Genomic DNA, 17,432 nt, shown 5'->3' on the forward strand with positions numbered 1-17,432 from the left:
TTCTGCTTGTCACAACTTCAACCAAAGCACATCTAAGCCTCTCGTTGGGCAGTGATAAATCTGTCCCCACCACCAGTGACAGAAAACACAGGTTCCAACCTTTCATAGTCCAAGCTGAAGAAGAGACTTACTCTAGTTCACAGACACTTCTGGCATTTCAAAACCTCCTGGCATTTCTGAAAGCTTCCCTCTAGTCGGGGAGGGGGAAAGCAAGCTTCACACAATGAAAAATAATGGAMAAAAACACCCATACATGGAATAGAACTGATTGTTATCTCCTTCAAAAGAATCACCTTTGGGGTTAGAATATTTGTGTGGAATTAAAATTCATGTGCTTTCTTAGAGCTAAACCAGGTGACAAAACTCCCGGGCAGATTCCCTGCTCTTTTATATTGCAACAAGCCTTTTTYCCTCCTCAAAAACACTTGTATAATCTTATCACTGAGTCTGAGAGGAGCCTCAAGGCCTCTGCTCCATCCTCCTGCTCCATGCAGGAGTCAGATGAGGCTGCTCAGGGCTGTGTTCAGTCAAGTTCAGCTTCCCTGTAAGCACTCCCTGAATCAGAGAGGATGACACCATTCCCAGCCCACTCAGGCAACACATCCCAGCACTCGACCACTCTCACTGCCACGAGRTTTTCCTAAGAATTAATTCAATTAGTCCTTGTCCTTGCTCTAGGCATCTCCAAAAAGATCTCTTTTTGGAGAGCTGAAGATAACAGTAAGACCTGCCCCATCAGTACCTGTGCCTGCTCCTCAAGGCTAAATGAACCCAGAGCCCCACTGCCTCATGTCACCTGATGGCCTCGGTGACACTCGGATGGAATTCATCCAGTTTATCAACACYTCTCTTGTCCTAGATGCCCTTAAACTGGATTCAGGTGCAGCTCAAGTTTTCAAACTGATAAAGTTATGATAAAATAATATTTTGTGACATTTGGGATACAATYCTGCACAGTTCAAAACTTACTTCAGATGCAACACCCTCTACTGCAGCCTGGTCCAGTGACATTAAAACCAATTTTTTAAGTTAGACAAAAAGAAGCCTGCAATTTTTTACTGAATGAAAAACGTGTAATGGTAAGGAATTGAAACAGTTAGGAAATTTGGACTAAATTTGTCAGATGTCTTTGGCTGAAATGACACAGCTTTTAAGTATGTTGCACCACTTGAAACCTCTAAACAAATAGTTCCAATGTTTGCAATAAGTGTAATTTGGAATAAAAATATACCAGCCAAGAAGACAAAAGGGACAAGGTTCATAGCACTGTGTGGCAGAAGAGAAACCCTCCCAGTGAGGAGTGGCTGAGGCAGACACAGTTGTGGGGTTCAAAGCATCCWGCTGCCTCCAGAAGCCTTTCACACACTGACATCACTCTGATTCTCTCCCGTGGATGTGGTTCCTGTCAATGGGATGAGGCACCCACTGAGTCACACAGGACAACATAGATTTACCTTATTCAGGGAGCCTAACTGAGACCTCTTGGAAGATCTTCATTCCTACCTGACTTGCAAACTATTTTAACATCTGATGCATTTTCTAAATTCAGCAGCGCCAGTAGGACTGAGACAGGGTAATCCACAGTGGGATGCCCTGCAGGGTGGCAGCCAGGCCCTAGACATTCCCAGTAAACCCACTGGGAAGGGGAATACTGGGTGTAGAACACAGCAACTGATCTTTCAGTGATTTTGGGTGGCTCAACCCACTTTGGGCTGACTGAGTCATCAGCTTCAAATCACAACGGGTTATTTTTGTTTTTCACTTTTCATCAGGAAAATGAAACAACACATGCAGGGTGTTAATAAAGAAATATGGGTGCATATGTGGGGTACCTCTTTCCATCCCTTTCTGCTCTCAAAGCTCCTAGGAAGAGCCCCTGGAGCATGAGTTGTCCATGCCCTTTGGGGCATTCTGAAACACCTCCCCCAGCAGGCTTGGACATGTAAGATGTGCTGTAATTACAACCTCAGAAATCAGTCAGCTCTCATGACAATTCCTTCAGGACTCGCTGCAGAAAGGCAGAGGATGCCCAGGGGAAGGCCTTACCAGGTGGATCCAGAGAGCCCAGCAATGTAGGTGGCACAGTCCAGCACTCCTGACTCAAAGAGAGCTTTCATGACTCCAGCAAABCCCACCATGGCCCGGAACCCCCCGCCCGAGCCCAGCACGGCGATCACCGGCACCTGCAGGGAGCAGAACAACACAAACACCACATCAGGGACAAGGGACACGCCAGGACCACCCAGCCCATCCCCTGGACACCCCAAGAACAATCAGAATTTATAGGAAGAAGTCACCCACTTGTGGCAAGATTTCTAAATACAAATACACTCAGAATTTCTTTAGAATGACTGTCCTTCTCATCCACGATCCGAAGTAGAGGAGATATTAAATTAATTTTTATTAAATAAATGATTCAGCTACAAGACCACAGAGATTTTTAAAGCAACCCAAACACCAGCTTTAATCCCATTCATATCTTTGTGACATAGCCAAAGGCAGTAGAAGTCACTAATCAGAAACAGAAGAGAGACAGTATTTTGGCTGGGAGTATAAAAACAAGTTTTATAATAAAAACAACCACTATTACTGCATAGCATGAAGACAGACTCAATTTTACCACCACTTTCCAAAAACTACCAGAGAGGTAATGGGAATTTATGTGGATCTGGGCAACTCCTCAGCCAGGAAGAGAGGAGAGAGCAGAACCATGCATGGTTATTGTGACACCAGGATAAAAATGTGTCCACAGGGGTCAATTTTACACTGCTGCCCTTCTTACTTCTCAGCCCTGATGTCCAGGCTGTTGCCCTCAACAGCACAGCTTCCCCAGGTATTTTAAGAGAATACAAAATAAAATAAAAATTCAACTTGCTCCCACCATCACGTTTTCTCTAAGCATCCGGTTCCCAGTTTCCAAAACCCAGGAGAATTTTCCACTGCTCAGTGGTGACAAAGGAACCACCTCTTGGGTGTTACTGAGCAGAAAGAGACTTGCACAGCTGTGCAGAAAGCCGCTATCTGATCAAACTGCTAATCTGTCAAAAATCTCCCTGAAAGGCAATTTCAGGTGCCAACGGATGGGATTAGTGATAARAAAAGATCCATATGATGACAGAGCACTGTTCCTTTCTACAGACTCCATGCCCCAAGCCATGAAACTCCCCTGAGGACTGACTGTCCCAAATGCCCATGAGCAATGACCAAGGCACGCGAGACATTTCTTGAGGCATCCACTCCCCAAAACTGATTATTCTTGATGMAGTGAGATTATTTTGTTACCTTCTTCATACGTGTTCAGCTTTAGTAATAGAAACCACAGCTATTCCCTGGCCCCACATGYATGGTGAAGCTCCAGAGATAGGGATCTATCCCAAAAATGACACAGCCCAGGGAAAGCTTTGGGATGTGTTCTCTTAAGCCAACGCCCCAATAACGGAGCAGCTGCTCTGAAGGAAGGGCTGTGTCAGTACTCACGTTTCATCACATGGGGAGGCTCTGCAGGCTCCTCATGAGCCTCTCCTCCTCTGCAGAGGAAGCAGGCAGGTTTATTGAATCAGCTTTTTAGCTCCAGTTCAGTTTCCAATGTGTTTAAGGGCACAAAACAGTAAAAATGGAAATGAAACACACCCATTCTGCAAGTTGCCCTGTGGGATAAATAGGGCAGRGGCAGGGAGGGGTGAAGGAGCTGCCAGAGCAGCCAGAGCCAAGAAATCATATTCTGATGAAGAAGAGAGAAAAGAGGATACCAAAGGCTCATCCACTGAAACCCAAATCCTTCGTACAGAACCACCAGCACATGAGTGCACTCAAACCAGAAGGTTCTCAATCACATCTTCCAGTAATCAGGCAAGAAAATGCTAAACCACACTAAATCTTGTTCTGGGAATGAGTGGTGCAGATGTCTTTATCCAAATGCCCTGCAAACATGGTGCACAAAATCTGAATACCTGTGGTGGAAAAAAAATGCCATAGGGCACACAAATGATTATTAAAAAATTGTTCTGSAAATCCATAGAGAACTAGATGCTTTCTTTAGATTATCGTATTTTTAGAAAATTGCTTGAAGCAACAAAAAATATAAACTGAGAAGTACGAGAAATCTCTTTCTCTGTGTTTCCAGAACGTGCCTCAGGATTARGTAAGGAAATCTGGAACTGTTCACTTCCCCACTCAGGCATGTGTAATGAGTTCAGGGGTATTAAAGTCTCTCAGCATCCCTGCAAAGCACAAGCTACTCACAGATGAAGCAACTTCGGTGAACTTTGAGAAAGAGACTTGTTTAGGATTAAACAACACCCACAGACAACTAAAACTACTCATTGTCTCCCAGCTTCATGTTAAGACTWCAAACATCCAATAAATCCTCCTGCTATCTTCCATCTGTAGCAATAAAAGTAAAGCTACATTTTAATTTGAAMGAAAAGGGCTTTTTCCTTGCTAGAAACAGATTAAAATTCTGACCAGTCATCTTAGAAATACACACTTGGCATATGAAAAATGGGAGGATACCTGCAGTTACTGGCTGGGAAGATGCAATTCAACTGATAAAATGTCAGAATTGGAGACAGTGAKGGATTCCAAGGGAAGGTGATGACACTAAGGATATGGGATCTTTCCTTCACAATAACTCATGCACAGATAGCACCTGCATGGAGCTGAGACTTGGGGCACTGAGTAACACCCCAGTTCCAACTGGAGCTGGGCAGAATATCCACATCCATCCTAAGGAAGATCCTACTCTGCTCTAGATCACACCAATGACACATTGACAGACTCCTACTCTGGTAAGATCTGCATGTGTTAAGATTAAAATAACTGAMCTGAAAATTAAGAAACCTTGAAAAAGTTCTTTCACAATGCACACAATTTATCTGACTCCAAACAAAACATGTACAATGCCTGTTAAACTCTTTCATCTTCCTCAGAAAGTTCACRTAAGAACATTACTTGAAGCAAGACAGAGCTCAAAAGTACACAACAAAAAACCATTTACCACCTGCTCAAAACTTCACGGAAATTTAAAATATATTCTTCAGTGTCGCAAAAGACTGTCACATTCTGCTTATGCTAAAAATGCACAAAAGGAATCAATGTCAGTARGGGAATCAACCCATACTGATTCATGGACTCTGTTCATTGCTCCCGCAAACACAAAGTGTTACAATGCTAGGAGCAACACACGACAGGGATCAGGCAAGGAAGAAAAAGGAGGATGGAAAAGCTACTACAGAATAAGCAGATCTGTACCAAGTGGATTCTTAATTCACTCTAAATAATGGATTGTTTTATGAAATCACTGAAGAGCTCGGTAGGATCTGGCCTCCTTCCTCACTGTGGTATGAGGGTGCCCAGAGCAGCTGTGGCTGCCCCWCCATCCCTGGCAGTGTCCAAGGCCAGGCTGGACATTKGGGCTTGGAGCAGCCTGGGATAGCAGAAGSTGTCCCTGCCCAYGGAYGATCCTTAAGGTTCCTTCCAACCCAAAYCACTCTCTGATTCTGGGATATGGCCCAAGCTACCATCAGCTGAGATYTGCTGGCTTCCTCTCCTCTTGGCTGGTTAAGCACCCCAGCGAGTCAAGGAAAGCTGAAGTTTCAAAGAAATATCAAAGTAATAAAACTTCATAATCCTSATGCAGTAAAACTGGCTCAAGGAAAAGAAGGAAGGCAAAAAATAAACCAATTTCCAAGCTGACTCTAAAATTAAACCAACTCATTTCCTGCCTACTCTTTCAGACACAAAGGTCACAGAACGGGATGGGTACTGGGCATGCAGGGGCACATTCTGTGCTGGATGAGGGGCCAGATCCACTGCAGGATTCAGCAGATTTCACACACCCTGAGGCACTCTTCAGATGGCAATCTCCCCTCAGAGCCAACAYCTTAACAAAGCCTGGGATTCAAGTGGGGAAAGCTGGAGCAGTTTGTGGAAGGGGCCACTGTCAATGAATCACRGAACCCCRGAATGGTTTGGTTGGAAGRGACCTTAAAGCTCATCCATGCCCACTCCAGGGACACCTTCCACAATCCCAGGGTGCTYCAAACCCCASTGTCCAGCCTGGCCTTGRACACTKCCAGGGATCCAGGGGCAGCCACAGYTTCYCTGGGCAYCCTGTGCCAGTGCATCCCCACCCTCACAGGGAACAATTCCTTCCTAATATCTAATCTAAATCTCTCCTTTTGTAGTTTCAAACTGTTCCTCCCGGTCATAAACTTTTATCTATAACTTTAGAGACAAGAARAAAGACTCTCCAGGCTAAATACTATATATTCATAGAGGAAAAGAATTTTTATAATCTCTAATCTGCCTCTACATCAACCCCTTCYACCTGGCACGCCTCATTGATCTCTTTCACCGGCCAAGGAAGGATTCCAAAGGGGATGTTAATCCTGATGGGAGCTGTCCAAACTTACATCACGGGAAGTGGTGAGGTTCTGGCTGTTCTCCTCGCCCAGAAACGCTCTGATGCTGTGCATGATGTTGTCTCTGCGCTGCTGCCGGAACCTCTTCTCCTCGTCGCACAGGGCCATGCTGAACCGCAGGTCGGTCGAGGAGCTGGGTGGCAAAGGGACAGGGTGGCACAAWCAGCTCAGCTCCAAACAGCATCACAAACACCACCATGGGAAATGAACAGAAACTCTCGTGCACTTACGCAAGATGAAACCAAACTGTTTTTTGTGTGACACAACTCCTCAGCTCTGGAGTGATGAGTGCAAAGTGTCTTTAAGACATGCATTTTATTTAGAACTCATTAAAAGCAATTAACTAAAATCCAGCAAGCATCTTCTCCACTCACATACAATTAGAAACCTACAGCACAAATCACACTGGCACACCACAGGAAAAACTAAGCCCTTTTCTCTGTATTTTACCCCAAATTGTGGGATAAAATATGCACACAAGGCTGCGTAAGGACCTCCACACCATATTTAAATAGAAATACAACTTTGCTGCCCCTTCCCACAGACATCAGAGAGGAGGAGTGGACAAATCCACCCTGGTACCCACCCCACTGAAATTCCCATATTTAGAATCCCAGAATGTCCTGAACTGGAAGAGACCCCCAGGGATCATGGATCCAAGCCCTGTCCCTGCACAGACCCCCCAACAATCCCACCCTGTCCATCCCTGGCAGCGCTGTCCAAACGCTCCTGGAGCTCTGGCAGCCTCGGGGCCGGGACCATTCCCTGGGGAGCCTGGGCAGTGCCAGCACCCTCTGGGGAAGAACCTTTCCCTGATCTCCAGCCTGAGCCTGCTATGGGTCCAGCCCTTCCCTGTGTGCTGTCCCTGGTCACAGAGATCAGAACTGTCCCTCAAGAGGAGCTGCAGCTCCGGTGAGTTCTGTCCTCAGTCTCCTCCATTCACTAAAATAAGCTAACTATTAGTTTTACTATTGGCTTCATCATTTAGTAAGACAAGCTGAAAAAGCTTATTGTGCTTACTTTGGCATGTGTGGTACCAGGCAGCATTTTTACTGTGCTTTATGAAAAGCACACAGTGGGGAAATGGATCCCTTTTGGCTCAGATAATAATTCCTCAGATTTTAAAAAAACCTACCACATAATAAAATAATAGGATTATAAGAAAGCGGGGGGAAAGAGAAAGACTACCCAGAAGCAACATTCTGTATGATACACTGTCAATCCACAATCTGCACAGGTATCAGAGAACAGCAGCAGAACTTGATAAGATCCTTTACATGTCAAAACCTAAGAACCAGACACAGCCAAGCATCTTCTGTTTATTTAATGTCAGAGATACGAAATACTTGTAAYGTACAAATCCTGGATGGTTCAGGGGTGGTCCCAAAGGCCACCCACAAATGCATTTTCCTGGTACAACATGATAAGGAGAAATTGTCCCTGGGGGATGTTTGTCAGTCTCCAGAGTAATCAGGGAAAAGTTTGACTTTTACATGGCTCTGTGCTGCTATTTATAGTTACAGACAAAAAAAAATGACTCATTAAAATGCCTTGCTCTCAGAAAGTAATGTTTAGACTTAAAATGTATTTTTSTGATTGTGCCTCAATCTGATTTTTGGTCTTTCACCAGGATAGATGCAAAATGAGGGCAAAAGACAGCTAGAGAGGAAAGAAAAAAGGGACAAATAAAGGTAGGCATCTGCTTAGCTTTTAAACATGGACAACTCCTGGCYCTAAACCTTCACCTCTGCCTTCAGGACTGTGTGGCATTTACATTTAAAAGGATTTTAGGGGCAGCTCTGTAACAGCAGCTGAAAGTTCACGTGAGAGGCCAAGTTCCCATAGAAGGTAAAACAATGAGGATGGAGCCGAACTTGAGTGAGGTCTGTGGGATTTTTAAAGACAAAGCCCTCAAGAAGGAAAGCCCTTCACATAAACCAGGGTGAGGGATTCACTCAGGATGGCCTTGCTCCTGCAAACAYTTGGAGGGGTCACACCTYTCAATGCCARTAATGGTGTTTAGTCAMTGACAGAATTACAGCAGTGAAAATAAACCTCACCTTTTAAACCTCTTCACTTTTACAGTACTTGGTATTTTTATGCAACAATAGGGAATTTTTGCACTCTACCACCCATGTTTTTAAGAAAATCCCAACRAGCTGAGATTCTTGGGGTGTCCTGTGCAGGGCCAGGAGTTGGGGTTTGATGATCCCTTCCAACTAAGGATACTCTGTGATTCCATGAAAATTTTAATGCACAGTTTAAAACAAAAAAAAAAAAAAAAAAAAGCCATATAGAGCAGATTATGTGTAATGTGTACATGGGAGTTGCATAGAGTTTTCTTGTATGTCTGTAGAGAAAAAAAAAAAAAAAAAAAACAAAACCCTTTGCTGTTGGTGTATTTTTACTTTTTAAAAAAAATATCAGATACTCACCATACTTCCAGAGACAATTCCAAGGTCATTTCTGTGACCTAAACAAGAAATATTTAAATATGGTTACAGCACTTAGAGAGAGAAAAAGCATGAACACACCTGGAACATCGACTACTGCTGTCAGAACTTTTCTTTCAATCACTTTTTTTTAAAAAAAAGGATATTTTTGGCACATATGAATGAGATTCCTGTCTAAGGATTTTTTTTTAAAGCACACAGTGCGGTTCCAAGATACACCATTAGCACTGAGCACAGTGGAAAATGTTGGTAAGTGCTGAGTGCCATCCCTCAGATCACTAAGGAAGCCTTGCTTGCACTGACAATTCCTTCCTGACAGTGCAGCTCATCCCTGGCCTGAAGGGATCTCATTCTCTTCAGCCACTCGTGGCTGGCAGCAGAAGCAGGGRATCCCATCCCTCTGTGCTAGGGAATTGCTGCTCTGTGTCCCACAGGAGCCACCAAGTGTCTCTGCAGAGMTCAGCTTGCCTTAACTGACAATCAGGAACGGTGATTGCTTACAAGGTGCTGGAAGATGCAATAAATGTCACTGCATAATGGCTTCACTTGCCAACCACACTGAACTCCCTGGCCAGGAGCTATGGGCTGCTCTCCTCTTTCACAGAGCACTGAAAGTGCTGCCTGCAGCCAAGAGGTTAAAAAYTATGATTAAAGCACCAGTTTCCTGTCAGGCACAACCCAGGAATACAAGGCTGAGGAATGAAGAGGGAATGGAGAGGTATTTTCACCCTGTGTCAGTGCAATGGCCCTGCTGGTGCAGCCCTGGAGGAGGGTGACAGGCTCAGTGTGTCCTCTGCCTATCCATGGATTCTCCTCCTCACTGAGGGCACATGGGCACCAGGGATGGAGCTACAGCTCCCCAGACTGAACACCTGCTTGACATTTGGACAGCAGTGAAGGATCTGGGATGCAGAGCTGCCTCYGGCTCTCACATCCAGGCCCAATTCCTGAAATGGGAACTGCAAATGAGGCAAGGCATGACCAAGGTGAGGGAGAAAGAAGAGACAGAGGAACAACAAAGGGAGGACATGAACAAACAGAGTGAAGAGTCACTGAGAAAGCACTTCAAAGCAAGGAAGCAATTACATTATTCCCCACCTGGTATTACTAATTTAGAAAGCACTCCTGAAACCATGCAGTGATCCAATGCTGACAAAAATCTTAGCACATAAAATAAACCCTTGGAGGGAAGCATTCCAACAGGGAGATATCATGGCATTTTCTATACCTCATACAGGCTGCCACAGACAGCTCWGGAATACATGCTATGTATACATTGTCTACATTGGGCTCAACTGACTTCATCTTCCCTTAACCATTTGCTTATAAATTTCAAAATTTTTTGCCTTTTTTTCACTGCTTTTTCCCTCTATGACTCCCTACCAAGTTTTGCTGAATGCTGACGAGAAGTGAAAGCCAGGCAAGGCCTTTAATTAATGGAATGAGCTTTGCAAACTGTGCTTGCAAAATTTATTCATCAGATCCTTCTCACTGCCTCACCTCATGCCCAGCACAGCCAGGATCAGCACTCAGTCGATATTCTGAAGTCCAAGAGTTACTGAAGCACTTAGTGAAATAAATAAGCAGAAACTTCAAAAAATGCAGTTATCTTAAGAAGGAAAAGTAATGGAGGGCATCAAAATTCCAACTGCCCTTAGGCTAGSCCAAATTAAATGCTAAACCTCACATATGAAACTCTCTGGTTTCTAATARATAGGCCTGTAACTACACAAGTTTAATCCCTTGGAAAACAGCAGAACAGTGACAAATCAAGGTCTCTGATCATACTACAGCTCAAATTAGAAATGCAGATGGTATTTATACATTTTAATATGTGCAGAACAAGCTAAATCTCACCCAGATTTAACAAAAATTTGCAAGAGTTACTGTTTAGGCACACAAGCCCCGTTCAAATTACTCCCACTGGTTTGCAGACGTGTTTAAAGGGAATAATCCAATTGCTGCATCATTGCATGTTAAGCGGGGCTGTGTTACAACAAGCCACTAACAGAAAGTGAAACATGTAATAATAGAAGAATTCCTTCAGCTTTCTGGAAGCCACAGGCAGCAGCAGGAGGGGCAATGCACTGACCAGCAAACTCTGAGTAACCTCTCACACTCACTAAGGCCACGAAACTAAACTCCAACAGGAAGCGAAAKAATTGCTTTAGCCACAGAAAGTTTCCAACTAGACTTTCAAAGAGGATTCTTTCAGCAGGGACACAAGGCATTCAGTGGTCCTGTTTTGCTCAATTCTCCTCCCAGTAGGRTTATAAAAGATAAATATAAGGTTTAACAGTGTCTTTAGGCTCTGTCTTTAACCATTAACAACAGCAAATGCTCAGAGCACTTCTTCTGAGCAGGGCAAAGTCACGAATGTCCAACTTACTTCATTGAAAGTTAACTGGACCTCCCTCTTCTCTCCCAGTTTCAGAGAAGARATGGGAAATGTGGATGTGCCAAGAGTCTCGTCCATAACGTAGTTGGCATCCATGAGAGTAACCTGGAAGAGATTCCTAGGTATTCAATTCTGCTGCAAGAAATCACTTTTTAATTCCGTCAAGGTTATGCCTGAAGTAACAAAAAAAATTATGTGGAAAAGGAAATACCTAGTGCCAACAGACTGTTCTTTTAAACCAGGATAAGCTCATGGCCAGTGGAGGTGGCACTCCAAGGCACTGAATTGCAGGAGCACACCAGAATTATTCACAAAGGGGTTTTCATCCCAGCACCTTTCTGGCAGCAAATCTCACCATCTTTCTAGTAACTTCAAATTCTGCACGTAAAACACAGTGCCTTCATCCTTCCAGTGAGCAAATTTTCCCCATGAAACTTGCATAATTTTTAACTGTGACAGGCCAAAAAAMCACGCAGCAGCTTTTCAGAGAAGAYGGAATTGCCACAGCCCAGCCTTGACTCTGCAGACCAAGACTGTTCCAGCAGTGATCTGGCAAAGTATGCAACATTCCAATTTACACAAAGCTTTTCTCTGTATGCAGCCAGACCTTCAAGTCTCTTCTCATACCCTCCGTGTCAGAGCACAGACCTTTCCAAAACGTGTTAACTTCCAAAGGAGAATGTGSATATGGCAGAACACTGTTCTATGCTTTCACTCTGATCCATGTGGCTCTAGGTCTAGCAGACTGCCTTCCAAGTCTCAGAGTAAGATATTTAGAAAGAATTTCAAATTGTTGCTTACACGGTTTTTATTAAATAAGATCTCCAGACTCATTTGACTTACGGGTTTTTTTTCCACTTTGTGGCATTATATCTTCTAAAATATCACATGTTCATGGCTTGGACTGTATCTTTGGTATAAAACAAAAGGAATCAAGATATAATCACTTGAATAAATAGCTGCTACATCTGGGTTCAGACTCTTCTCAGCTGTAAAGAATCTGCTTCATCCTGTGCCACAAGCAATCCTTTGAAATCATGAATGCTCTTTATTTTAGGACAGCGCTCATTCTTTTAATTATTCTGTTTCCTTGCAGAACTTTATGCTCATTGCTACAATCTCTGAGTTCYGTCTCTTAAAACCAAAAACTTCTTAGTGGAATTTTGAAGAGCTGCTTGCACTTGAGAGGGAAAACTGCACTTGGGATAGAGTTAAAGATGCAGATTAAAACAATCCAAGAAATCACATGGATTGTGGAGTCTGAGCTTGGGAAATCAGAGAGGGTTTGGGTGGGGAGGTGACTTTACAGATTTCTGACACTGCACTCCATTGCAGAATCCAAAGGCTCTTGTCTACATATCAACCAGGTCCACAATTAACCATTATCAAATGTTATCATCTGTTCTTTGCAGGCAACTTTCATAGAATTTTATTGCAYTATCTCAGAACCAGCAACAGCCTTTAGTTATTGTAAAGACACATTTCCAACTGCAACCTAAAATCCATCTTGCTGTGTTTGTGACTTCAGTATATTCTTCCTTTCAGTAATTTCATCCTTTCAAAACCCTTGAACCAAACTTTGTCCTCAACAAATTCAAACATTCCCAGGGAAGTTGCCAAAGGGATTGGGCAGASCAGGGCCCTGGCTCTGCTCCATGGGGCCTGGCAATGGTCTGATCCTGGGAAATCACTGATTCTGGAAAATCACTGTGAATTCCCTCATATTTTCTGTCCCTAGTGCAGGGTGCATAGTTCTTTTTGCAGGGTGCATAGCTCTTTATGATCCATCAAGCTGACCATGAGATTGTTCCTTCCTAAACTTTAGAGCCWCTCCCAGGAACACAGGGGGCTTGTAGGAAGCACAATTGCATTTTAGACCCATAGTCTGATGGTCACAAGCTCAAGGAAAACCTTCATAGGCCACAGCCTCTCCCAGCTGGTCAGTTCTGACTGAACTCTGTAAGTTTGGGGCAGAAGACAGCAGGGSTCAGAGCCATCCTCTGTGAAGCACAGAGCTACCAAAGGACCAGAGATAACCATAAATTCTTGCCACACTCACTTGGAAAACATCTAACCTAACACTGACTGACCTCTTGTGCACAGCTTGGAAAGGTTTAACACTGAGACTAAACAGGGGCTTGGCCAACAGGGCTGCACACAGAGTGGTCCCCAGAAGAGCCCTGGGTGGGCTCCAGGTGATGCCTTAACAGGGCTCACCTAAAACAGGGCTGTACAAAATTGAGAGAATCAAAAGCAGTTCTGTTCATTGCAGGGCCTTCAGGTGCATTCAGGGCAGTCCCAGCCCACCCAGGGGCTGCACCCACAATGGACAATGGCTCACGGGTTTTTCACCCTTTATCAGTTTTGTCCATTTGCACATCGGGGCTGAATCCTCCAATTGCAGCTGCAGCCAATGCAGTCATTCACTCCAGCTTGGCTCCCCCAATTCTCTGCTGTTTCCATCTCTTGGGGTCTGGCACAGTGAGGTGTCCTTGAGTTTGGGGCTGCAGAGGAATTGTTTTGGGTAAAAACGGGAGAGCAGGAGCTCAGCACTGTGTGTGGAGTCTGGAGTTATCCACTGAAGAATTCCAGGGGTACAGAGACATGGAAATAGAGAAACTGAAATCCTAAGGCATCACAGGCATGGAGGACACAGCAGAACCAACCTTTTGCTTTGTCTCCCTGGGGAGAGACTCGACCTTAGCCCCAWCTATTCCCTGTCTGTAAGAGCTGAATCCAGGTAGGAAGCATCACACTGCTGTGATGTGAGGAATAACAAGCTTCCCTCCCTTAGGAGCCGTCCCAGGGACGATTCAAAGATACATCTGACAATGCCTCTCCAGGCTACTCCTTGAATAATTCTATTCAAACAACACTTCTTGCTTAGCACCACGGCTAAACACAGGTTTAGTGTTTCAGACAAAGGGGTGATCTTGAGACAGCAGATACCACACACGTGTAAAAAATAACAAAAATGTTATTTTACCCTTCACCCCCCCAGTACAGCTGTGGGATTTACCTCCAAAACATTCTCCAGGTTGGGGTCCAGAATGAACTCGAAGGTCTCGTTCCACACGGGATTGACATCATTGTTGAAATGCTTGGTTCTCTTCCTGCAGTCGGGGGCGTTGGGGATGAACAGCTCCACGTAGGGGTCTGGGGTGTCAACTGTGGAGCAGAACATGGGTCAGCAGAGGGAAAACTCGGGTTTGGGTTGAGGTGATTGATACAATYGAGTAAAACCACAGATCCCCTCACGGTCAAGCACAGAAAAATATGCAACTGTGAAAGTTACATAAATATAATGACAGAAATGATATCAACAATCCCCCCAAAAGAAACATTAGGCTTTAGGAGGGGAGGGGAAAAGCCTTGAGCAAACAGAAAGGCTCAGGGATTGAGTCAAGTTTATTGGGAAAGTGCAAACATCTGCCAGGCACTGGTGAATGTTTTTAAAAGCTTTTACTTCGTCCTCCCTTTCTAGCCTTTAATGACTTTGGTACGTGTCACGGCAGCAAGGATCCCACAAAACAATAAAAACAAGCACTTTGGTGTGAGTTTTGGATCCTTCTTCCCCTTTGCTGGTTTGGGAGTGATGGAAGAAATCAGCCCCAGGCCTGCAGCTCTGCCCAGTGTGTAAGGAGAGCTCAGCTCTGAAACACTGGTACCACCACAGCTCCAGGACCTTATTGACACAGCACGTTTGAACAAGTGCACAGAACCCCGACTGCAAACAGAGATACAGCAGCTGCAGCTGATAAGAATTACCAGCGGGGGAAAAGGAAACRCTGACAAATCCCATCGGATGTGTTTAATAACAGGCATCCCCGAGAGCACAGAGTGCAGCCCCAAAAATACACTTTCCAGCAAGTTAAAGCATGGAGGGCTTTTCTGTACGATGTGTCAAACGGGGCTAGGGCTCAGATGCCTCCCAGGAGAGCAAGGAAAATAATTTCTGTGGTTTTGAGGTCACCAAAAGCCTCCTGCTCTGCTGTGGTAAAACACCACACTGTCCAGCACAGAATCAAGGAATCACAGAATATCCTGGGTGAAAGGGATCACAGATCCAACCCCTGTCCCTGCACAGACCCCCCAGCAATCCCACTCTGTGCATCCCTGGCAGCGCTGTCCAAACGCTCCTGGAGCTCTGGMAGCCTCGGGGCCGGGACCATTCCCTGGGGAGCCTGGGCAGTGCCAGCACCCTCTGGGGAAGAACCTTTCCCTGAAATCCAACCTGACCCTGCCCTGGGTCCTGTCCCTGATCACAGAGATCAGAGCTGTCCCTTGGGAGGAACTGAATCCTCTCTTCAGTTTGTCCTCTGCTTTAGTGAAATTCATCAAGCAAACCAACACCCACCACAAACAATTCATTTGARAGAGATGAACTCCCATTACTAGGAAAAACAAGTCCTAACATTCCTCCTTGTATACACTTTCTATCTAAAGAAACCTTTTTTCAACAAAGCCAAATTTCTGAAACTCTTGGAGTTCAAGAAAACTTTTTTTCCACGAGATTCCAGAGGCCCAGAACCACCTCTCCCTCCTGCTGGGAGAAGAAAGAAAAGAACAAACCAAAAAAGGTGGATAATTCCATATCAAATCAACTGTCTTTTGAGAAAAAAAAAACCCTGACCAAACAACCAAAAAAAAGGGCTTTTGGAAATCACTCAGGAGGTTCTCAATATATCCCTGGGCAAATCCTATTCAATTTTATCCTAATTCAACTCCTCCAGGAGTTTTCCACCGCACTCCATATCTGTGGGGCTCAGCTAATTGCTCCACTGAGGTGGTCTCAGTGCCCCTGAGCAATGAGCATGCAGCTATTTAAAACTGGGGATCAGTGTGGAGAGTCTTTAAATAGTAACCTTGATTAGCTCCTGAGGAATTAATTATGCCTGATCTTGTCTCTTCTTCGTAGCCAGGGGAACTGGGGATCAAGCCCCAAGTCTCTCCTCGCTGGCAGATGTTCCAACTTGCCAACTTTTCCATTGGCTCAGTTCAGCTGCTGCACAAAGCTCTGCCACAAGGAAGAGAATCAACACTCAAGAGAAACAGGGCCCTTTGAAACCAAACATCCATGAAGCAACAACATCTCATTTGCTACATCTTGATATCCAGCACAGCTTTGGCAATAAACAYTCAGGCTTGTTCTGCCAAGAGACTGAAGTTGCCTAAAAAAACTGGGATTTTAGCCAAAATCCTGGTGGCTGAACAGAGTTCTGGACAAAATAATGTCTCCCTCTCCATTCAGACAGGGTGTGTACCAAAAATTGAATTGTGCTTATCAACACAAACAGCAAATGGTTTCCTATCCCTATCTAGAACCCCTGTGGAAACCCCAGACCTGCAGCACACAGATCCATTACCAACTTCCTATCAGGCAAATCCAGGTAAGTGTTGAAACAGAAACTAAACCCAAGGCACAGAACAACTAAACCTGACAGAATCAGTCTTGGTAGTTCAGTATTGCCAAGTCACCCCACTCCATCTCTTTACAAGCTCTTTAACCCAAGGCAAAGATACAATCACCTGCCCTTTCATGTTTGAAAGTTTATCTGGAGCTATTTTTAGTTAAGAAAATGAAAATGTATTATTTTTTATCTTCCTTCTTCAGATGAAGAGRAAATATACTGGAAGACTGCTTGCTCTGATTAAGATATTGCTACAAGCTATAGTAAAYACTTTGTTAAGCTATACTATATTAATTAAAACTTTGCTCCTTGGATGGAAACCAAAAACTGACAGCAATCTGGCAAGTAACAGAAGTTTTCACTTAATGTATTTCAAAACATTCAAGTGATCAAACGCAGATTAAACAGCCAGTTTGCATCCTTGGCATGGATGCTTTTATTCTTSCTTGGGCTCCTGCTAACTGATTTGCCAGATAATGTTAAAAAAACTAAGCTGAAAATAGTAMGTAAAAATAGCTTGATCATCACTTATCACATAATCACAGGATRGTTTGGGATAGGAGGGACCTTAAAGCCCATCCAGTGCCACCCCTACCATGGCAGGGACACTTCCACTGTCCCAGGCTGCTCCAAGCCCCAATGTCCAGCCTGGCCTTGGGCACTGCCAGGGATCCAGGGGCAGCCACAGCTTCTCTGGGCACCCTCAGGGTGCCAGGGCCTCCWCACKYTCACAGGGAACAATTCCTTC

The 17,432-nt window shown here is 44.5% G+C and overlaps 1 protein-coding gene across 2 annotated transcripts in view; it reads right to left on the reverse strand.

Annotated features, from left to right (window-relative positions):
* Positions 1-17,432, reverse strand: part of PLA2G4A (phospholipase A2 group IVA) — a 67,885-nt gene that overhangs the window by 19,929 nt on the left and 30,524 nt on the right. For both annotated transcript variants that reach the window (XM_057385267.1, XM_057385268.1), the window contains 5 exons: positions 14,293-14,441; positions 11,265-11,378; positions 8,858-8,895; positions 6,414-6,555; positions 2,047-2,183 (listed from right to left, as the gene is read on the reverse strand). In XM_057385267.1, the coding sequence (XP_057241250.1) occupies positions 2,047-2,183; positions 6,414-6,555; positions 8,858-8,895; positions 11,265-11,378; positions 14,293-14,441 (580 nt within the window). The remainder of the gene's footprint in view (positions 1-2,046; positions 2,184-6,413; positions 6,556-8,857; positions 8,896-11,264; positions 11,379-14,292; positions 14,442-17,432) is intronic.

The sequence above is a fragment of the Malurus melanocephalus genome, unplaced genomic scaffold (assembly GCF_030028575.1).
Source record: "Malurus melanocephalus ecotype Western Australia unplaced genomic scaffold, MMel_1.1 scaffold_805, whole genome shotgun sequence".
In the NCBI taxonomy this organism is placed as follows: domain Eukaryota; kingdom Metazoa; phylum Chordata; class Aves; order Passeriformes; family Maluridae; genus Malurus; species Malurus melanocephalus.